The sequence below is a fragment of the Bubalus bubalis genome, chromosome 1 (assembly GCF_019923935.1).
Source record: "Bubalus bubalis isolate 160015118507 breed Murrah chromosome 1, NDDB_SH_1, whole genome shotgun sequence".
Lineage (NCBI taxonomy): Eukaryota > Metazoa > Chordata > Mammalia > Artiodactyla > Bovidae > Bubalus > Bubalus bubalis.
The window spans coordinates 110,326,619-110,347,730 of NC_059157.1; the positions used below are offsets into that span (position 1 = coordinate 110,326,619).

General features: G+C 40.5%; 1 protein-coding gene across 7 annotated transcripts in view; it reads right to left on the reverse strand.

Moving 5' to 3' along the window:
* Nucleotides 1-21,112, reverse strand: part of GPR156 (G protein-coupled receptor 156) — a 110,037-nt gene that overhangs the window by 35,244 nt on the left and 53,681 nt on the right. The window contains exon 1 of one of the 7 annotated variants that reach the window (XM_044942278.2): nucleotides 11,791-12,555. The exons of 5 other annotated variants lie outside the window; for them this stretch is intronic. Coding sequence is in view for 1 of the 2 variants with exons in the window: in XM_044942273.2 (XP_044798208.1) it covers nucleotides 9,582-9,628 (47 nt within the window). In the remaining variant the exon portion in view is untranslated. Of the gene's footprint in view, nucleotides 1-9,581; nucleotides 10,407-11,790; nucleotides 12,556-21,112 lie in introns of those variants that run through there. One more of the 7 variants, XM_044942273.2, reaches the window with a different exon arrangement.

Sequence of the window (21,112 nt, forward strand, 5' to 3'; positions counted from 1 at the left end):
CAAAAGCATCAATTCTTTGGCACTCAGCTTTCTTTATAGTCCGACTCTAACATCCATACATGACCACTGGAAAAACCACAGCCTTGATTAGAAGGACCTTTGTGGACAAAGTAATGTCTCTGCTTTTTAATATGCTATCTAGGTTGGTCATAACTTTCCTTCTAAGGAGTAAGCGTTTTTAATATCATGGCTGCAATCATCATTTGCGGTGATTTTGGAGCCCCCCAAAATAAAGTCAGCCACTGTTTCCACTGTTTCCCCATCTATTTCCCATGAAGTGATGGGACCGGATGCCATGATCTTCGTTTTCTGAACGTTGAGCTTTAAGCCAACTTTTTCACTCTCCTCTTTCACTTTCATCAAGAGGCTCTTTAGTTCTTCTTCACTTTCTGCCATAAGGGTGGTGTCATCTGCATATCTGAGTTTATTGATATTTCTCCCGGAAATTTTGATTCCAGCTTGTGCTTCCTCCATCCCAGCATTTCTCATGATGTACTCTGCATATAAGTTAAATAAGCAGGGTGACAATATACATCCTTGACGTACTCCTTTTCCTATTTGGAACCAGTCTGTTGTTCCATATATATATGTACATGTATGTATAACTGAATCACTTTACTGTATACCTGAAACTAACACAACACTGTAAATCAACTATGAAAGTGAAGTGAAAGTGAAAGCTGCTCAGTCGTGTCTGACGCTTTGCAAGCCCATGGACTATTGCCTGCCAAGCTCCTCTCTCCATGGAATTCTCCAGGCCAGAATACCAAAGTGGGTAGCTGTTCCCTTCTCCAGGGCATCTTTCTGACCCAGATATCAAACCCCAGGTCTCCCGCCTTGCAGGTGGATTCTTTATCATCTGAGCCACCAAGGAAGCCCAATCAACTACACTTCAATAAAAAATTACATTAAAAACAAAATGAGCTTTACAGTAAAATGCTACTTGAAATACAGGACTTCCCTGGTGGCTCAGACAGTAAAGCATCTGTCTACAATGCGGGAGACCTGGGTTCAATCCCTGGGTCGGGAAGATCTGCTGGAGAAGGAAATGGCAATCCACTCCAGTACTATTGCCTGGAAAATCCCATGGACAGAGGAACCTGGTAGGCTACAGTCCATGGGGTCGCAAAGAGTCTGACACAACTGAGACTTCACTTCACTTCACTACTTGAAAAATGTCTGGAGAGTTTTTCATGCACTATTTACTTTATTTGACATGTAAACTGTTTTCCTCTCTCTGTTTGACCAAGAAGGGAAAGAAAGAGAAAGAAAGCAGGAACTGAAAGCAGGAAATTTGGGAAGGACTACTTCTCGAGTGATTAAAAAAAAAAAAAATCTTATTTATATATTTATTTTTGGCTGTGTTGGGTCTTAGTTACTGCAAGGGCTTTCTCTAGTTGTGGAGTGGGGGTTCCTCTTCATTGCAGTGCACAGGCTTCTCACTGTGGTGACTTCTCTTGTCATGGTATAGTGGTGCTAGGCTGCTCAGGCTTCAGGCGTTGTGGCTTGTGGGCTCAGAAGTTAGGGCTCCCAGTCTCTAGAGCACAGGCTCAAAAGTAGTGGCACATGGGCTTAGTTGCCCCATGGTACGTGGGATCTTCCCAGAGCAGGCATTGAACCCTTGTCTCCTGTATTGGCAGGTGAATTCTTTACCACTGAGCCACTAGGGAAGACCCTTTAGTGATTTTTGAGGTTTCAGAGCATTTTGAAGATTATAGGGAAAGGTAGACTGAGTCTGAGACATACTCTCAGCACCAATAGAGGTTGTAGAGAAGGTACAAATGAGTGAACTGGTAAACCTAAGGGGAAAACCAGACTTAAACTGGACTGTGATTGATAACAATTAAGAAATAAAAATAACTACTAACAATTAAGAAGTAATGCAATACTTAAGGGTTTTAGTCTAAATAATGTATTCCGTTGTTCAGTCATTCAGTTGTGTCCGACTTTTTGTGACTCCATGGACTGCAGCACACCAGGCTTCCTGTCCTTCACCATCTTCCGGAGTTTGCTCAAACTCACGTCCATTGAGTCGGTGATGCCATCAACCATCTCATCCTCTGCCGACCCCTTCTACTTGTGCCTTCAGTCTTTTCCAGCATCGAGGTCTTTTCCAATGAGTTAGCTCTTCCCGTCAAGTGGCCAAGTACTGGAGCTTCAGCTTCAGCACCAATCCTTCCAGTGAATATTCAGGGTTGATTTCCTTTAGTACTGACTGGTTGAATCTCCTTGCAATCCAAGGGACTCTCAAGAGTCTTCTCCAACATTACAGTCTGAAAGCATCAGTTCTTCAGTGCTCAGCCTTCTTTATGGCCCAACTCTCACATCCATACATGACTACTGGGAAAACCATAGCTTTGACTATATGGACCTTTGTTGGCAAAGTAATGTCTCTGTTTTTTAAAAATGGTGTCTATGTTTGTCATAGCTTTTCATAGTATATTCTGCATAAACACAGTATTTATACTACTAGTCCTTTGGTAATTTTACACTTATTACACTTATAATACTTATTATACTCAGTTGCTCAGTTGTGTCCAATTCTTTGAGACCCCATGGACTTTAGCCTGCCAGGCTCTTCTATCCATAGAATTCTTCAGGCAAGAATACTGGAGGGGGTAGTCATTCCCTTCTTCAGGGGATCTTCCTGACCCAGGGATTGAACCTGAGTCTCCTTCACTGCAGGAAGATTCTTTACTGAGTACTTATACCTTTATTTTAAAATAATTACTGAGGGGGAAAGCATTCTTATCTATGTACCTGGATTCCCTGACTGACCACCTTGAAGACCAGAGCCAAGGCAAAACCAGCTACATACTAGAGCCTATTTTAAAGACAGGCAAAGTATTTATCTGGGAGGCATTAAAAAAACAGTTTAGCAGTGCAGGACTTAAAAACCGTCACAACTACCACCAGCCCAGCTTGATTATTTCATACTCAGCAACATAATTACGCACACACACAAGAACACCAAAACTGCCTGCGACTCAAGCCCCAAGTATAGTCACCATAGGCCAATGACTCTGGTTGAGCTTTACCTAGTCTTAGAGTAAAAACCTTAATTTTTTTTTTCTTCCTCCAAATGTGAAAACAACCTTCATGTATTCCCCTTGTAAATAGGGGATAATAATAATACACACTCTCCTCCTCCCAAACCAAAGAGTTGTGAGGGCTGAGGATTCAATGAGGCAATACAGCCAAGTGTGTGGTAGCATGGACAGGCCCCAGCATGTAGCAAGCATGTTACAAATATAGCTGATAATGTTATTAATCTCATCATCTTCCAGGCTTTAGAAACCTGGGAATCACCTTTTGCTTCTTCCTTTTCCTTCTCCACTTCTTTATCACCTCTACTCAATCGCTGCGTTTCTTTCAGTTGTTATTTCAAAATCTCTCTGAGCTGTCCCTCACGTGCTATTCCTACTGCTGTCACGTTTATCCAGATTACAGTCATGTTAGGAGAAATGGAACTTGAGTCAGGTGTGAGATGGGAATCCTGGCTCAGCCAATCACAGCTATGTGACTTTCATTGAGTCATTTAACTAGTCTAGGTTCCTGTTTCCTCATTTGTGAAATAAAGATAATATCCCCTTTCTTATGTACCTACAGGGTATTGTGAGGATCAAATGAGGTTAGTGCTAAAACTCCTTGAATACTCTAATGCAATGCAAAAACATTAATTGTTAGGTTTTTTGGTATAAGCTTCAGCTCTCTGTAACACCAGTTCTTCCCTGTCCTAATATATCTTGTACATTATTTTCACATTTATCTTCTTAAAATATCACCTTCATCACTTAGCAAGAGAGCTACATGTATAAAGAACAATTTTCTGTTGTTCACCTTAAGTCTCCTGTATCCCCATTTAAGATTTAACCTTATCCTACCTATCCACTTTCTAATAGGTCTACATCCTCAGTCATCATGTCTTTAAACTGTGGGCTGAAAGAGAGTAATTGTCCCTAGTTTCTTTGTCTTTTCCCATAAGGGGGAATATGTAGTGAATGTGCGTGTATGCTAAAGTTGCTTTAGTTGTGTCCTACTCTTTGCGACCCAGTGGACTGTAGCCCTCCAGGCTCCTCTGGCCATGGGATTCTCTAGGCAAGAATACTGGAGTGGGTTGCCATGCCCTCCTCCAGCAGACCTTCTCCACTCAGGGACTGAACCCATGTCTCTTATGTTTCCTGCATTGGCAGCTGGGTTCTTTACCACCAGCACCACCCAGGAAGCTCATGTGATGAATACTGACTACCAAAGTAACAATGATTATCAGCAGCTCCACAAAGCATTTGTTAAGAAAAGCAATACATCAGAGAGACCAGTTCTGACACTGACTTAGAAAACAGAGCACTGTTGGCCAGGACTGACCACGCAGTGCAGCCAGTAGCCTGGGCAGTGGTACAACCACTGGGTGGTCTCCTGCAAGACCAAGAAATGAGGCTGTTCTTCCCCATAGCCTCTTACAATCTCCTAGGCATCAGCCATGAATATCTGACGAGGAGATTTTCACCAAGCCAATGTCCAGCTTTCACAGCCAAACGTATGTGTTGTCTAGATCACTCACTGATTGGTAGGTTTCTTTCTTAACTCGTCTCTGGACCATTTTACGTGAACACCACTGTACAATCAGGTCTCTTCTGTGTAGTTCAGTACTGTATGAATCCTGATTTAGAATTCCTCCCCCTCTTGATTTAGTTAGGAGGAACTCATTTTAGTGTTTTGCTTTAAAACAAAATATACATTACATAGTCTTCACATCTCAAAAGTTGATGCAAATTGATTTTCAAATGGACATGTTATGGACTTATATATGTATGTTTTGATAATTTTCCTAGTTTTACTGAAAACTTACCTCAGGAAAAAAAAAATGAATGGAAGACAATTTATCTGTTTTGTTTGGCCAAGTTAACACCTGTGAAGTCGCTGAAAGGTGAATCAGCTCCAATTCAGCAGGTGAATTATGTAAGTCTGGAGAATGTCTTTGATACTTTAATAGGAATTCAACCACTAATGTCATTTATATTTTTCTATTGAACTAAAAGATAAAGCCTGCATATGCTGAATATTTTAATCAACCACAAACATTAATTTCTGCACGGCAAGAAGATTTAAATATTATCTACCTATAAACAGCCAGTCTCATCTAGATTACCTGTGTTTCATTTATAAAGATATAAAAAGCCCAGATGGGGTTCCTGACAGAAACAATGTGGGAATTTTTTTAAAGGATTTTATAACTATCTCATTACCTTTTTTTTTTCATTTATTAGTTGGAAGTACAAGGGAAGAGTTTTCTCAGTTCTCAAGTAAGGTCTCAGTGCTGCTGCTGCTGCTGCTTCTAAGTCACTTCAGTTGTGTCTGACTCTGTGCGACCCCATAGACGGCAGACCACCAGGCTCCCCCGTCCCTGGGATTCTCCAGGCAAGAACACTGGAGTGGGTTGCCATTTCCTTCTCCAATGCAGGAAAGTGAAAAGTGGAAGTGAAGTTGCTCAGTCATGCCCAACTTGTAGCGACCCCATGGACCGCAGCCCACCAGGCTCCTCTGTCCATGGGATTTTCCAGGCAAGAATACTGGAGTGGGTTGCCATTGCCTTCTCCGAAGGTCTCAGTACATAGAGGTAAATATCCATCTATATCTGTAGAACCTGTATAAACCTGAATTACCATTTCAATAATCTTTAATGAATTTAGATGTATAAACAGCATTCACCAGCTCAGAATATGATGTTTTAAAAATCTTAATCAAATATCCGTGTCTGACCTTGGAGTTTCATTATACTTGGCATTATGGAGACTGATTGGTCATCCTGAGGTTTCTTCTTACTGATGCTAAGGACAGAGTTTGGAAAAATGGCCTGTGAAAGGAGCTAACATTACTTCTGAGCTTGCTGTGATGATCAGAAAACCTTCCTATAATGTCACAGGGCCATGCTTTCTAAAATGCTACATGAATTTACATAAATGGTTTAACTATATCTAAAACCAAATATGAGTATCTTTCCAAAAAGCTTTTTAACAAAACAATTAAGATTAAATTGTGAAATTTATTGAATGTTTTTTTAATCCACTGTTTTTGATCCATGCTACAATGAGATTATAAATCTAACTCATCTGGGTATGTTCCAAGTGACTTTATCATAGTTTTATCTGTTATGTTTCAGCAAATGTGATTGTTTATCTCTAATGTATTAAGCTTAAAATCTGAACCCATGTTCAAACTAATGTCAAACTAATATTTATGTGACTTGTAGCTATTTATAGTCAAACTTTGTATCATAAGGGTGAGAGCAGCCTGGCCCTTATTCTTTCTCTCCTGCTTGGGCCACCATCCTAGGAGACCACCCTAAGAGATATCATTAACCTTTCAATTTTAAGAATTTAAATTCTTTAATTATAACAACTGCATTTTATTCCACTTTCAGATACCCATCCCCAAGGGTCACACCCTGGGTCTTAAGATCATTCAAAATTGTTCCACTTCAGAAAATTTAAACACCAATACTCCACTCTCTGATCTCAATGAGTCCAAAATTTAACTCCTAGTTTTCCTTTCAACCTGTTCTTACATTCTTCCCCATCCCGTTCAGATAATGGCAACTTCATCTTTATATCTGCTTGGACTAAAAATTCTGGAGTCATACTTAACTCTAGCTCACCTCCCACATCCAATCTGTCATGAAATCCTATTAGCTATATCCCTAAAACATATCCAGAATCCAACTATTTCTCACCACCTCTGTTGCCATCACCCTTATCAAACTCTGATTTTGCAATTTGGATTATTGCAACAACCTCCTAACTGGACTCCCACTGATTCTACTCTGGATCCTCCCGAAGTCTATTTTCAACACAGCAGCTATACCGATCATGTCACTTCTCTGCTCAAAACCCTGCAATGGCTTTCTATCTCACTCAGAGGAAAAGCCAAAGTCTTTACCAGTGTCTACAATGCCTTCACATTTGGTCCCTGCTCTCTCTCTACCTCATTTCCTACTTCTTCCCCTTGCCCATCCAATGCCACATACCTCCTTGCTATTCCATGAAAACACCAGGCATTCTCACACTTTAAGGCTTCAAAGTGATGTTCTCCCTGCCTGGAATATTTTAATTCATGTATGTGTGTGGTTCATTCCCACTCTCCTTTCATGTCTTTAAATGTCACCCTCTCAACCTGGCCTATGATGATAATCCCACTTAAAATCACACTCTTACACCAGACTCCAAATCCTTCTTGTCCCACTCCATTCTCTCCAACCCATCCCACCATAGTCGTTTTCACCTTCTAACATGTTACATAATTTACATATTACAACTCTTCTTATTTAACATCTTCTCTTGCCAATTAGGTCTTCCCTGTAGCTCAAACAGTAAAGAATCTGCCTGCAATGCAGGAGACCTGGGTTCGATCCCTGGGTTGGGAAGATCCTTTGGAGAAGGGAATGGCAGGCAATCCACTCCAGTATTCTTGACTGGAGAATCCTATGGACAGAGGACTCTGGCGGGCTACAGTCCATGGGGTCACAAAGAGACACGACTTCGTGACTAACACTACCACTTGCCAATTAGAACAGCTCGTGATGTACTCCCAGCACTGTAACACTACCTCACATACTGAAATTACTCAATAAATACTTGATGAATGAACAAGTGAGTCTCTTGTCCTCAGCCTTCTACTCTCATAAGCTTACATCTAATACATTTGCCCACTGAAGCCTCTGGGCTGCCAGTTCCTTGGTTCCTTAGCTTCCTCACAGTCTCTCTTCCTTTCTCAATTTCAAACCTCTGATTAGTTATCTGAACTGGCTCTCAACAACACTCAATTCCCTTTCCAAATAGGACCTTTTGGTGCAACCTGCTCAACAAAACTCGCATCAAGAGTACAATCCACTGATGTTACTCAGCCATAAAAAGAATGAAATACTGCCATTTACAACAACATGGGTGGACCTAGAGATTATCATACTAAGTGAAGTAAGTCATACAGAGAGAGACAAATACCATATATCATGTATATGTAGAATCTAAAATATGACACAAATGAACCTATCAATGAAACAGAAACAGACTCACAGACACAGAAAACAAATATATGGTTACTAAAGGGGAAAGTGGGGGAGGGATAAATTAGGAGTATGGGATTAACAGATATGCACCACTATATACAAAACAGATAAACAACAAGGATTTACTGTATAGCATAAGGAAATGTATTCAATGTCTTGTAATGACTTATAATGCAGCAGAAACTGAAGCTGTACACTGGAAACTAACACAAATTGTAAATCAAGTATAGTTAAATTAAAAAATTACAATCCATTGTTTTATATCTAGGCAGCTGACTGCTGGGGGAGAATATTGTTTAACCTTGTAGACTGTTGGCACCAAAATCAATCAGCCAAGCTTATTGGACTACCAGTCAATCCTTTTATTTGTTCTATGAGGTATTTCTTCATATTTCCTTTGTGAGTGACTCACTTCACTGGACTCAAAGGAATAAGAGCACGTGCCTGTCTGGATGATGCCCTCAGTCTAGGCTTGGTCCCCTCCTCTTTGTCCTTATACTACCCCAGGATATATGTACACCAACACAATTGTCATATTATATTACTTTTTTGTTTGTTCCACTAGACAATTTCTATTCCTCAAAAGCCAGGCTGTTTCTTATTTGTCTGTATCTCAGTCCCTAGGACAGGCTTTGGAAAAACGGCAAGTATTCCATAACCATTTGTTAGACAAATGAATGAATTCACTGATGGACATGGAAAGTCCATTGTCCTCTTCCTTCATCTCATTTTTCCCTGGCATTTCTCTCCTCTGTTAAGTGGGTGGATGAGGCTCTCATCTGTCTGAAAGTGAGTCAAATGGCTATATAGCAGCAGAGATCCCTGATAGTCAGAGGGAGAGTCTAGAGCTGCTTCAATGTTTGTATGCTAAGATAAGAAGAGTACATTCTGGGTAAAGGTAGGAGTTTTAGGGGGATCCCCTTAGTCCTTCCTGCTGCTGCTGCTGCTGCTAAGTCGCTTCAGTCGTGTCCGACTCTGTGCGACCCGATGGACTGCAGCCTACTAGTCCCTCCTAGAATGGCTGAAAACTCTCTGGCATTACTGAACACAAAAGGGACAAGATATTTTAGGTGCTATGGACTTCCACAGACAGGGTTTTAACCGCTTGGCAAATCCCAGATACCAAACCCTCATGGAAAAGCCTAGTCATCTGGGTGAGCCCCTCCTCAGCTTTCCCTCTCAGTATGATGCTGAGGGAGTCTAAAAATAAATGAGAGAAAGGATCCTAATGGGGTGCTTATAAAGCTTTTTGCTCTCCCATTCTTTGTTTCTAGGAAAGTGTAGCATCTTGGAGGTGTGTATACGCACACAGGCACACACATGTGTGTTCACTTGTCTCCAATGAAATCAGGCCACCTGAAAGATTCCTTTCCATTGGCTGACTTCCCCCAGGAAATGCTTTTGTCCGATATATCTCTTACATCATGTGTCGAGAGCCATGTAGGCCCAGTGATGTGATGATAGCCCTTGTCGAGCAATTGATGGATAAGACCTCATCTTCATGACCACACAGACTTACAGGATCTCAGCTGACATCTGCTCAGAGGTTAACAACACGCATACCATTCTGACTTCAGAAAATCTGCTGATCTTGATTTGCTGCTGTTTCTAGCTAGGCTGCAATGCATGCCTTCTCTTTACATCCTTGCAGGCAGTCAAGGGTGTTTTGTCATGAACTGAAACACTCAGCCCTGCTGCTTCTCCTGAGTAAGCCTGGCCTCCCTAAATCTGCCTGCTTTCCTGTAGTCATAAGTGCTTCCAAGCCTTGTTTCACACAGAGAGAGCAAACTCCCTACCGATGATTCTGTCAATTCAGCCCTGTATTCAGCACTGAAGCTAGAGAGGAACTGGATAAATAAGGACATCCTGCCTGCAGAAGAGCTAAATGGTTAGCAGTGCTTCAATTTGATGAAATCTAAGGCCCTTTCCAGTTCTTCCTTCTCAACTTATTCCAGAAGCAAACTTCTTTTCCCTGCTTCTGGCTTATTAACATATCCAGTCATACTTTGCATTTCTGCTTCTCTACCTTAAGTAGGAAAAATAGGCTGACCTGGTTACCAAAGATGCATTAGAATTTACGTCTCAGTCAACCAATCAAAATATTTAGCTATTAAGTGCAAAAGAAAACTTGGTAAATATCCTGCCCCCAAATTTTCCTTTAACAGATGACCTTAGTGTCTCCATGTTTTATTCATTATTATCTTCTTAATGAACTTTCTGCATCAGACACTTATTCAACAATTCTTAAATATCTACTTGTCAAGGTATGAAGAAGAATTGGAGACAAGAAAGCAAATGAGATGTAATTTCTGTCCTCAGCTCATTAGGACTCCACCTCTCTGGTTTCTAATGCTTTCACTGCAAAGACAATTTTCATATTCTGTCATCTTTTAAAATAGAATAAGAATTTAATAGTATCAGTTATTTTCTCAGTATAGATTGGGACATTTACAAAACCTATGTATATGAACACATGCTTATTATGGATATTTTTATGTACTATGAATATAAATTTCTAGAATACAAATTTCATAATGCATAGCTCTCTGGGACTATAAACAGGCCTAAAGATTAATTTTAAAATACAACCTTACAAACATTTTTAAAGCTGAAATGTGGATTTTAGATATAAGACTCAATGTCTGTTAAGTACTTCATTATACCAGCTCAAGTTTAGGTCAGTGGTGAAAATGCATACTGATAAATTCAAGGTAAGTTGGTGATGAGAGGAAAAAAGGGTACCAAAAAGTATCCTTACTAGAAGGGAGCTTGAGTGGCTTTAATTAGGAGTATCATGGCCACATCACGTAGGTTTTAAAAAAAATTAGTTTCCATGTCTCATGTAGTTATAATATATTTAAAATGTATTTTTAAATGCCACGGAGGCAGGGAACACTAGAAACACAAAAAATTCTCTTCTGTCAAATACCTCAGACTTGAAAGGGTAGGCATGTGTTATAATTTATGAAGCAGAGATTTCAGCTTCCTATCTCCCCTTAGCTGTGGGAAAGGTCTTGAGCAATTCCTAGCAGAAGACTTGTAGCACTTCTCAAAGGACAGAGCAGATGCCCTGATTTTAAGTAGAGCAAAAAGCACAAGCAGAGTTGGCCACATGAAACACCAATCACAGGGCATCTGCTGTGAACCAGAGTATTATCATTTACCAGGTGACATGTAAATTGATCTCTCTGAGGCAGACTCACCTGCACTGCTTGGGAGTTTTCTCTTCCCTCCTCCCCTTCTTTCTAATCCTCAGGTTTGTGGTATGAGAACTTTGGGCCTTAGTGAATCTGAGCAAAATCCCCACTACAACTGCTAGAATCAACCCTGCTGGGCCAAGATCTGGGAATTCATGATGCTGGGCTGGGGTTTTACTCAGCTTTGCCTCTAGCACTGTTTATAGAGCTCTGAACCAAGTAGAACCCTACTAAATGTCTGTTATTCTGGATAAATCATGAGTCTTGTAAGGGTACTCCAAAAAGAAAAAAAAGGAGACTTCTAGAGGCAAGACTTGCTGCTCCCCACCACCACCACCACCCCAAATTGCTTAGGACAGGTTTTGAGTCTCAGGGTTCTAAGGAACATGGCTTAAATTAATGAGTGAACCCAATTCCTTCATTTTAAGATGAAGGGATCTCTATACAATTTTACAGCCAAATAGGGACCACACAGAAACAGCTAATCCAGAAGTCCTGATTCTTGGCTTCTTCCAGTGATCTTTCACTTACCTTCAGTCTATCCCAGCCACCTGGGCCCTGAGGCCCTCCTACTGATCAACAAAGTTCTCCTAGGGCCTTCTTGACCCTGATTTCAAAGGTCCTGCAGGAGCTCTGGCTGCCCCAGGGTTTTCACCTGTCTTCTCACCTTCAGCTGGAATTTACCATACAGAGGAGACAGAGCGGAAGTCTGAGCCCCTTGGAATGCCTTCAGCTGGGGCACTGCCTGCATCTTCCAATTCTGATTGCTGGCCTGGACCTTGAGCCTTGGCAGGGTTCCCTTATGACTCCTGGCTCGACCTACTGGCTGGAACCCCAGACTGAATTCTTTTGACAGCTGGCTTTGGGCTCTTGGTTTCCATCATTGTCTAGTGTCTCCAAGTCTTGGCCCCAGCAATGGCCTGGAAGTGTTTGCCCTAGGCTGTGACAGGAGTTGCATTTTCTGTCCTGTAATCTGATGTGAAAGGAACAACTGTTAGATAGGCTGTGTGTGTGTTTAAGCAGCTTTCATGGATTCACACTAAGGTTAATACCAAGGTAACATAATGTTGTGGAAAAGGCTTGGAAATCAGACTGACTAGATGGACTAGTTATGTGTGACGGGTGATCTGTTAACCAAGGTGGGGTGGCTTCTTCATGTCATCTGGTGAAAATAATGCTTATCCTTCTGAGTGCTATAAGGGTTAGAGATAATGTATCTAAAGTAAAAAGCAGATAAGAAACCAGTGATAGAAAGTAAAAACTATTATTTTTATGTTAAATTATCTGACTAAATGCTGATTTCATGTTTGAAGTACTGAAGGATCATGAAGCACCTCACCTCTGAATCATCAAAAATTACATTATGGTCAGAATCATCTGAATACATATTTTCTCTACTTCTTAGAACATTGATAATTATACAGAATAATATTAAAAAGAGTAGGCAATATCAATTATATATTTAATATGTGCTAGGCTGTGCTCACTCTATACTACCTAATGCAATCTTCACAGCATTCTGAGATACATAGTATCATTACCCTATTTAAAATATTTTTAAAAACTTATTTTCATTTTTTGTCCATGTCACCCAACATGAGGGATCTTAGTTCCCTGACCAGGGAACTGCACCCCCTGCAATGGAAGTACATAATCTTAACCACTGGACCACCAGGGACGTTCTAGAGGTCAACATTTCTTAATCCCACTCTCCATTTCCCCACCTAGGTCTATTGAGGAAAGATTTTCCTCCCACCCTCCTTGGGTCCGAAACTGCTGAGGAATAAGCTTTCACCTCCCTCTCCACCCCAGTACTGACTCTTCCCCAAGCAAGCAGGAGTCCATAGTCAGGCTGGAGAGAAGCGAACAGGCCCAGGCCATGTTCTATCAAGTGGTCTCGAAGGCAATTTCCACTTCACATCCCTCCTTTCCCATCTCTACTGGGCAGTGAACTCTCTTTCCTCCCTGGGTCCCACTTTAGTGTTGTGTCAAGCTTTCTAATTTAGCTTTCACCAGAAATCCCTGAATTTCTTTTTCTCAAAAGACTTTTTCTCTTGAAATTATTTGACTCACAGGGAATTGCAAAACAACAGAATTTCTGTGTACCCTTCCCCCAGCCTTCTCCAAAGATAACATATTATATTACTAGAGTATATTATCAAAATTAGGAAATTGACACCGGTGCAATACTATCAACTAAACTATACACCTTATTTGAATTTTACTAGTGTTTACACGCACTCTGTGTGTGTGTGTGTATCTATGAAATTGATTACATGTATAGATTAATGTATTTACCACCATAATTAGGATACAAAATTGTTTCAATATGCAAACAAAACCAAACCTCCTTCCAACTACCCTGTTTAGAGTCACACCCTTCCTCCAACCAGAACCCATGCAACTTCTAATCTGTTCTTCACTACTATAAATTCATCTCTTGAGAATACAATATAAATAGATTCTTACAGTATGTAACATCTTTAGATTGGCTTTTTTTCTCTTGGCATAACGCCCTTGGGGTCCATCAACACAGTTGTTGCATGTGTTAACAGCTTGTTCCCCTTTATTGTTGGGTAGTGATCCACTACATGGGTGTACCACAATTTGTTTATCCATTCACCTGTTGAAGGATGTGTGGGTTGTTTCTAGCTTTTGATTATTACAAATAAAGGTGCTATAAACATCTGTGTACAGGTTTTTGTGTGAAGATAAGTTTTGATTTCTCTAGTAAATACCCAGGAGTATGACTGCTGAATTACGTAGTTAGTGTATGTTTGATTAAGTAATAGTGCCATTTTACCCACTAGCAATGTATGAGACATCCAGTTTCTTTGCATCCTTGCTGACTCTCGCTCTTGTCAGTATGTGTGCTTTGGGCACATGCGTGGCACATGTCAGCCTTTAGAGTAGAAACTCTGGACACCTTCTGAATATCAGTGCTGTGTGTCTCTAGGCACTCTTAACTGGACTGAATCCTGGAGGGGAGTAGAATATATTTTAGGTTCTGAATTCTTATCAAGCATCTTCTGTATGCCAGACACTGTGGCAGGTGCTAGGAAATAAACAAAAATTTTGTATTTGAATTTGAGAGCTCAGTATGAAGCAGAGGATATAGATAAGTGAATAAGTAAATAAGATCATGAAACAATGTAGTTAAGTACTAAGAGTACAGGCAAAGTGCTTCAGGCATTGATAAAGGAATTGTGCCTTAGAACAGTGGTTCTGGAAATTTTAGAATGGATAAGAATCACTTAAAAGAGTTTGTTTAAAGTACAGTACTGGTCATCATCCTCCTGAGTGTCAGATTTAGTAGGGTCTATGGTAGGGCCCCAAGAATTTATATTTCTAACAAGTTCCCAGATGCTACTGATAATGCTGGTCCAGGCCCACATTTTGTTGGACTAGAGTTTGTCTTAAAGAATGAAAAGGAGTTTATCAGGTGAAAAACGAGAAGAGTCATGAAATAAGGAAGAGCATGAGCAAAGGCCAGGTGATGAAAATGTAACCCTATTTAAAAGGAATAAACAGAAATTGTAGATTAAAGCTGGATTACAAAAAAAATGCTTACCTTAGGAGTTAAGTAGGCAATAGAGTCTATGTTTGAAAAAATGCTGACAAGGGGGCAGAAGTTGAATTGGAAATGGACAAGACCAGTTAGAGGGCTACTGCAAGAATTTAGATAAAAAGGAGATCAGGACTACATGTGAGCAATGGAGATGGATAATAGGAGGCCAATTTGAGAGACATTTCAGAGATTAAATGTCTAAGACCTGGAGACTAACTGGATTGCATAGGGAGACAAGGAAATCCAGAAAGAGGAATGGATGGATAGTAGTGTGATTAATTGAGATAAGAAAGACATGGAGGTAGAAAAAGATTAGTGGTAAGGTGTGAATCTGGTTTTTGGTCACCGAATCTGAATTGACTGAGGAACATCCATCTGACAATATCAACTATGAAGTTAGAATGTGGGGTTTGAAAAAGGCAGGGGCTAGGGATATGTCATTGGAGAAGGCGCTGACACCCCACTCCAGCACTCTTGCCTGGAAAATTCCAGGGACGGGGGAGCCTGGTGGGCTGCCGTCTATGGGGTCGCACAGAGTCGGACATGACTGAAGCGACTTAGCAGCAGCAGCAGCAGGGATATGTCATAAGAGGGATTAAGGCCAGGTGAGGAGTAGAGCATAAGAAGTAAGACTGATACACAGGATGATGGGCTTCCCAGGTGGCGCAGTGGTAAAGAAACTGCCTGCCAATGTAAGAGATGCAGGTTCGATCCCTAGTTGAGAAGATCCCCTGGAATAGGAATTGGCAACCCACTCCAGGATTCTTGCCTGGAAAATTTCATAGACAGAGGAGCCTGGCAGGCTGCAGTCCATGGGATCCCAAAGAGTTGGACATGACTGAATGCATGCACACACACCCAGGATGATAGCAATCGTGAATGGGTAGGTAGAATACAGGAGCCAGTGACAACACCTGGTAAGAAGCAGAGAGGTAAAACCAGGACAATTAGGTATGGTAAAGTTAACAACAGAGAAGGTTTCAGAGGAACAGAGGAGATAGTTAAGTGTTATGTGGCTTGAGGCTAAACAGGATGATGTCTAAAAAGAAATAAGTTGATATAACGACCTTGTCAAGGGTCATTTCAGTGGAATTAGGACATGGGTTGAAGAAAGAACTGGAGATAAGGAACTGGAGGCACCTAGTGAAGACCACTCTTTTAAGAAGCTTGGTGGAAATAGGAGGGAGAGGGCTGGGGCAATAGCTTCAGAGAAAGGCATGACCAAGAGGAAAATTTCTTCTGGAGGCCTTTAAAAGCCTCAAGAGGAATGTCAACTGTTCCCTGTGGCTAATCAATATTTATTTGTCTACCTGACCTGAAATACACAAAATACAGAAAACTATTTGATCAACTACTACTGGTCCATTTACAGGAGGCAATTTGAGTGTAGTAAGCACTCTGGTATCTTTCTCAATAAATTCAGAGGCACGTAATTAGTTTAGACTTATTGTTTTTGGTCTCTGAGCACTCTCTGTGCCCCATTATTAACAGCAAAAGATCTGACTGTTATTCAAGCTCTTTCCTTTTAATAGATTTAAATAATCCCTTTATGTGTTTTGGACTCTCTTCAAAGGTGCTTCTCAAAGTCTTTTTTCCTATTTTGTACCTAACCAGACACTCTGTGGGCTCCCTGATCTCCTCTGGGTAGCTTTTTACATTCTTTGAGAGATGTCTTTTTCCCTCCACAATAGCCACTATGACTGTCACATTTTTTAAGTGCTTAGATTTTTTCTTTTTTTAATTCTCAGTTACTCTTTTCCTACACTTCTAATAAAATCTCTTAAAATAGTCTCCAATCTTCTTATGACTTTTCAAAAGCCCACTTTTCAATTTTCTCCTAGCTAATACCTCAAATTTTGTCAGTTTCCCTTTGAACCCTGGATAATTGAGACACTTTTTTTGGCTTATGGATTGAATGTGTCATGATAACTCATAATAATTGGCTCACACATGGTTACTTCCTAAAACCAACACCTGGTCACAAGACAAGAACCAGAGCCAGGACATTCTTCTAACTGTAGGTGGTTTGAATTCTTCTGTTATAGTAAAGTTCATTCCAGCAAAAATATTTGTTAAAAAGCTCTCTTCTATCTCTTGACCTGATTAAGCTTTATAATTCACATTTAGTTCAGTTTTTAATATCTGGCATAATTTCTAAGTTTCTAAATCTTTACCATTTCTATATTGGTATCAACGGCTTGGTTACCTCGTCTTAGGCACTGGTTTTCAAACACTGAAATCATCTGGAAAGTTGGAAAAAACTGCTGCTACTGTCCCACCCCTAGACATTCTCATTTAACTAGTCTAGGGTGCAGCCTGGGCATCAAGATTTTTAAAAGCTCCCTAGGAGATTCTAATATATTCCAATCACTGGTTTAAGTACATTCCTAAGACAAATAATCTAATTTTAAAAATAGTGAAAGGATTTGAATGGACATTTCCCCAAAGAAGATGCACAAATGATCAATAAATACATGAAAAGACGCTCAACATTATTAGCCATCAGAGAAATGCAAATCAAAACCACTTTTTACACGCTAGGATGGCTAGAGGTAAAGAAGAGAGATAATAACAAGTGTCAGCAATGATGTGGAGGGAACTGGAACCCTCAAAAATTGCTAGTGAGATTGTAATAAGCTACTCTGGAAAACAGCTTAGCACTTATGTAAACATAGAGCCACCATATGGCCCAGAAATTCTACTCCTAGATATACACCTAAGATAAAGGAAAACACAATGTCCACACAAAAACTTATACATGAATGTTCATAGCAGCATACTATTCATAATAGCCAAAAAGGGAAATAACCAAATATCTATCAACTGATGAAGGGATAAACAAACTGTGGAACAGCCATACAACAGAACATTATTTAGCCATAGAAAGGAAGGACGTGCTGCTTCATACTACAATATGGATGAACCTTGTAATAATTATGCTTAGATTATGCTAAGTGAAAGAAGCCAGATACAAAGGGCTACATATTGTATGACTTCATGTATATGTATTGTCCAGATCAGGCAAAATTCATAGAGATAGAAGGTAGACTAATAGTTGCTAGAGGCTAGGGGAGGGAAGAAATAAGGAAGAACTGCTAACAGGCATGAGGCTTCTTCTCAGGGTAATGAAATTATTCTGGAATTAGATAGTGATGATTATTCAACCTGTGAATGAACTAAAAACTACTGAACTGTACACTTTAAAAAGATGAATTTCATGGTATGTGAATTATATCTCAAAAGAATAAGTACAGTCTTATTGTTATGTGTTTGAGGAATTCTTACCCATGGAGTAAATCCTCTCCTTGCCAATAACATTTCTATGTTCCTATTGTTTGTTGTATATCTCACACCTCCTTCCCTTTCTGGTGAGAATCAAAAGCCAAGGTAAAGTCTCACAGATTGCCAGAACAAAACATCTGGCGTTGGTCACCATTACTAAAGAAGGATATGAGAAAAATAAAATCTGGGGAAGGAAAGCCGAATGGCAGAGTCTCTACAGAATGAGGACAGACCATTCTGCAGTCTGCAGAGGGAAGACCAATGGGGATGTGATTTAAACCTATTTAATCACAAAGAGATCTCGTGTAAAGTGGAGGGAAATTCTGGAGTACTTGAAAGAGAGTACCATTTAAAGTTTCAGACATGCAAAATTAGGACATGAAAATAAAGTGACAACTTCACAAAACAGGTAGTGATCTAAGGAAGATACTTCTCACTATTCCCCTGAGAGATACTCTGGGCAATAAAATACAGTTTTAAAGAAATGGTCCCATAATAGCATATTTTATCAAAATAAGTCACTACTAATAGGAACTTTTACTTTTTGGCTTAAAATTTAGAAAATTTTTAATTATGTTAAAATGGAAATAAAATTACACACAATAAAACAACATAAAAGTTATCATCTTAACCATGTTTAAAGTGGTTTAACCATGTTTAAAAGATGTTTAAACATCTTTAACCATGTTTAAAGCTCAGTAGTATGGAGAAGGCAATGGCAACCCACTCCAGTACTCTTGCCTGGAAAATCCCATGGACAGAGGAGCCTGGTAAGCTGCAGTCCATGGGGTCGCTAAGGAGTCGGACACGACTGAGCAACTTCACTTTCACTTTTCACTTTCATGCATTGGAGAAGGAAATGGCAACCCACTCCAGTGTTCTTGCCTGGAGAATCCCAGGGATGGGGGAGCCTGGTGGGCTGCCATCTCGGGGTCGCACAGAGTTGGACACAACTGAAGCAACTTAGCAGCAGTATTAATTATATTGATGTTATATAAAAATCTCCAGAACTTTTTCATCTTGCAAAACTGAAACTCTATATCCATCAAACAACAATCTCCCATTTCTCCCTCCCTTCACTCAGCCCCTAGCAACAATCGTTCTATTTTCTATTTCTATGAGTTTGATTACCCTTAATATCTCTATGAGTAGATGCACATAGCATTTGTCTTTTTTGAGTGGCTTGTTTTACTTCATGTCCTCAAGATACATCTGTGTTGTAACACAGGTCAATTTACTTCCTTTTTAAGCTGACTAATACTCGATTGCATGTATATTTCATGTTTTGTTTATCAATTCATCTGTCAATGGACACTTGGATGGCTTGTTTTTTTGGGTGAGGAGTTCGGGGTGGAAGATGGAGCCAAACACTAAAGTTGATATCCAGAGGATTAACCTGTCTTCTAATAAGGTGCTTAGTATCACTATCAGAGACAGAAAGATGGTCAGAATTGGGGCTCAAATGGTGGCCAAAAGTCAGACCAGAAGAATTTGAATTCAGGAATCTAGGCAGATGTATAAGCTTAAGACACATAAACCAGATACTGGGAACATGAAAGGAAGAACAAGCAATAACTTAGGGATTGAACATGTAAGAATGTCTAAAATCAGAAGAACATTTTGAGGAAGATAAATACAGAAAAAGTCAACAAAATAGTGAGCTGTGCATGAGACTCAAAGTCAGTCAAGCCAAGTCAGGAAGTTCAGAAAATTAGGAGAGGACCCAGTGAGTGAGGGGTGGTACCAAAAAGGGAGGGTATACTGCAGGCTAGTGCAGGTATCTATGGGAGAGGTCTAGGATTCTGGCTAGCAGTGCACCACCAGAGAGGAATGAACAGATTATGAACAGGAACAGGCTGCTCCCCCTTGGCCTCTGCTCTAGGGTATGCTGATTTGATAGAGAGATGGGGAAAATGAAAATAGATAAGCCAGACCCAGTAAATTCTGGAACTGACTTCCAGCATCCAAAATGGTGTGGCTACTCTGATTTCCATTCAGGCTGGTGCAAATATTGGGTTGGATTTGTTGAGGCTTTAGGGATATCTAAAGGACGGCAAGAAGTGCAAGCGCAGCCGCAAGAAGAGCTACTCTGTGTACGTGTACAAGGTGCTGAAGCAAGTCCATTCGGACACTGGCATCTTGTCCAAGGCCATGGGAATCATGAACTCCTTCGTCAATGACATTTTCGAGCGCATCGCTGGCGAGGCATCGCGCCTGGCGCATTACAACAAGCGCTCAATTATCACATCCAGGGAGATCCAGACCGCCCTGCGCTTGCTGCTACCTGGGGAGCTGACCAAGCATGCCATGTCCGAGGGCCCTAAGGCTGTCACCAAGTATACCAGCTCCAAGTAAATATAACGGAGAAGGCAATGGCACCCCCACTCCAGTACTCTTGCCTGGAAAATCCCATGGACGGAGGGCCTGGTGGGCTGTAGTCCATGGGGTCGCTAAGAGTCAGACACGACTGAGCAACTTCACTTTCACTTTCTTTCACTTTAGGGATATCTACACACTGGGGTTTCTTGGACTTCAGATACTGTTAGTTACAATCTGAAAGCTGTTAGTGGAAGCTGCTATAACACGAACTTGGTATTAATCTAGAGCACTTATTTTCTTGTGCCTAGACTCAAAGATTGCCTAGATTCCAGGGCTAGGAACAAATTCAAAGTAAAGGGCGGGGGGGTGGGGGAGGGCGCGGGGGGGTGGACAGTTACAAAAAGAAGGGTACAGAAGTTAGAAGACAATCAGTTCTTTGCAATCCTACGAGCTCTATGGTCACGTTACTGGTCCACTGTGAAATTTCTCAGGATGAGACATAATTGTTCAAATGTTACATAAACAATATTACCAGTTTGTTTTTCTTTTCTCTCTGTCTTCTTCTTTTAAAGAGTTTAGCGAATATAAGTAAGATGTGCAGAAAAATACATGTTTCTATAAAACGATATTCAGAGATAAGCTTTTTAAATTTGCCAGTTCTTCTCTGCTGAGGCATGTTTTCCA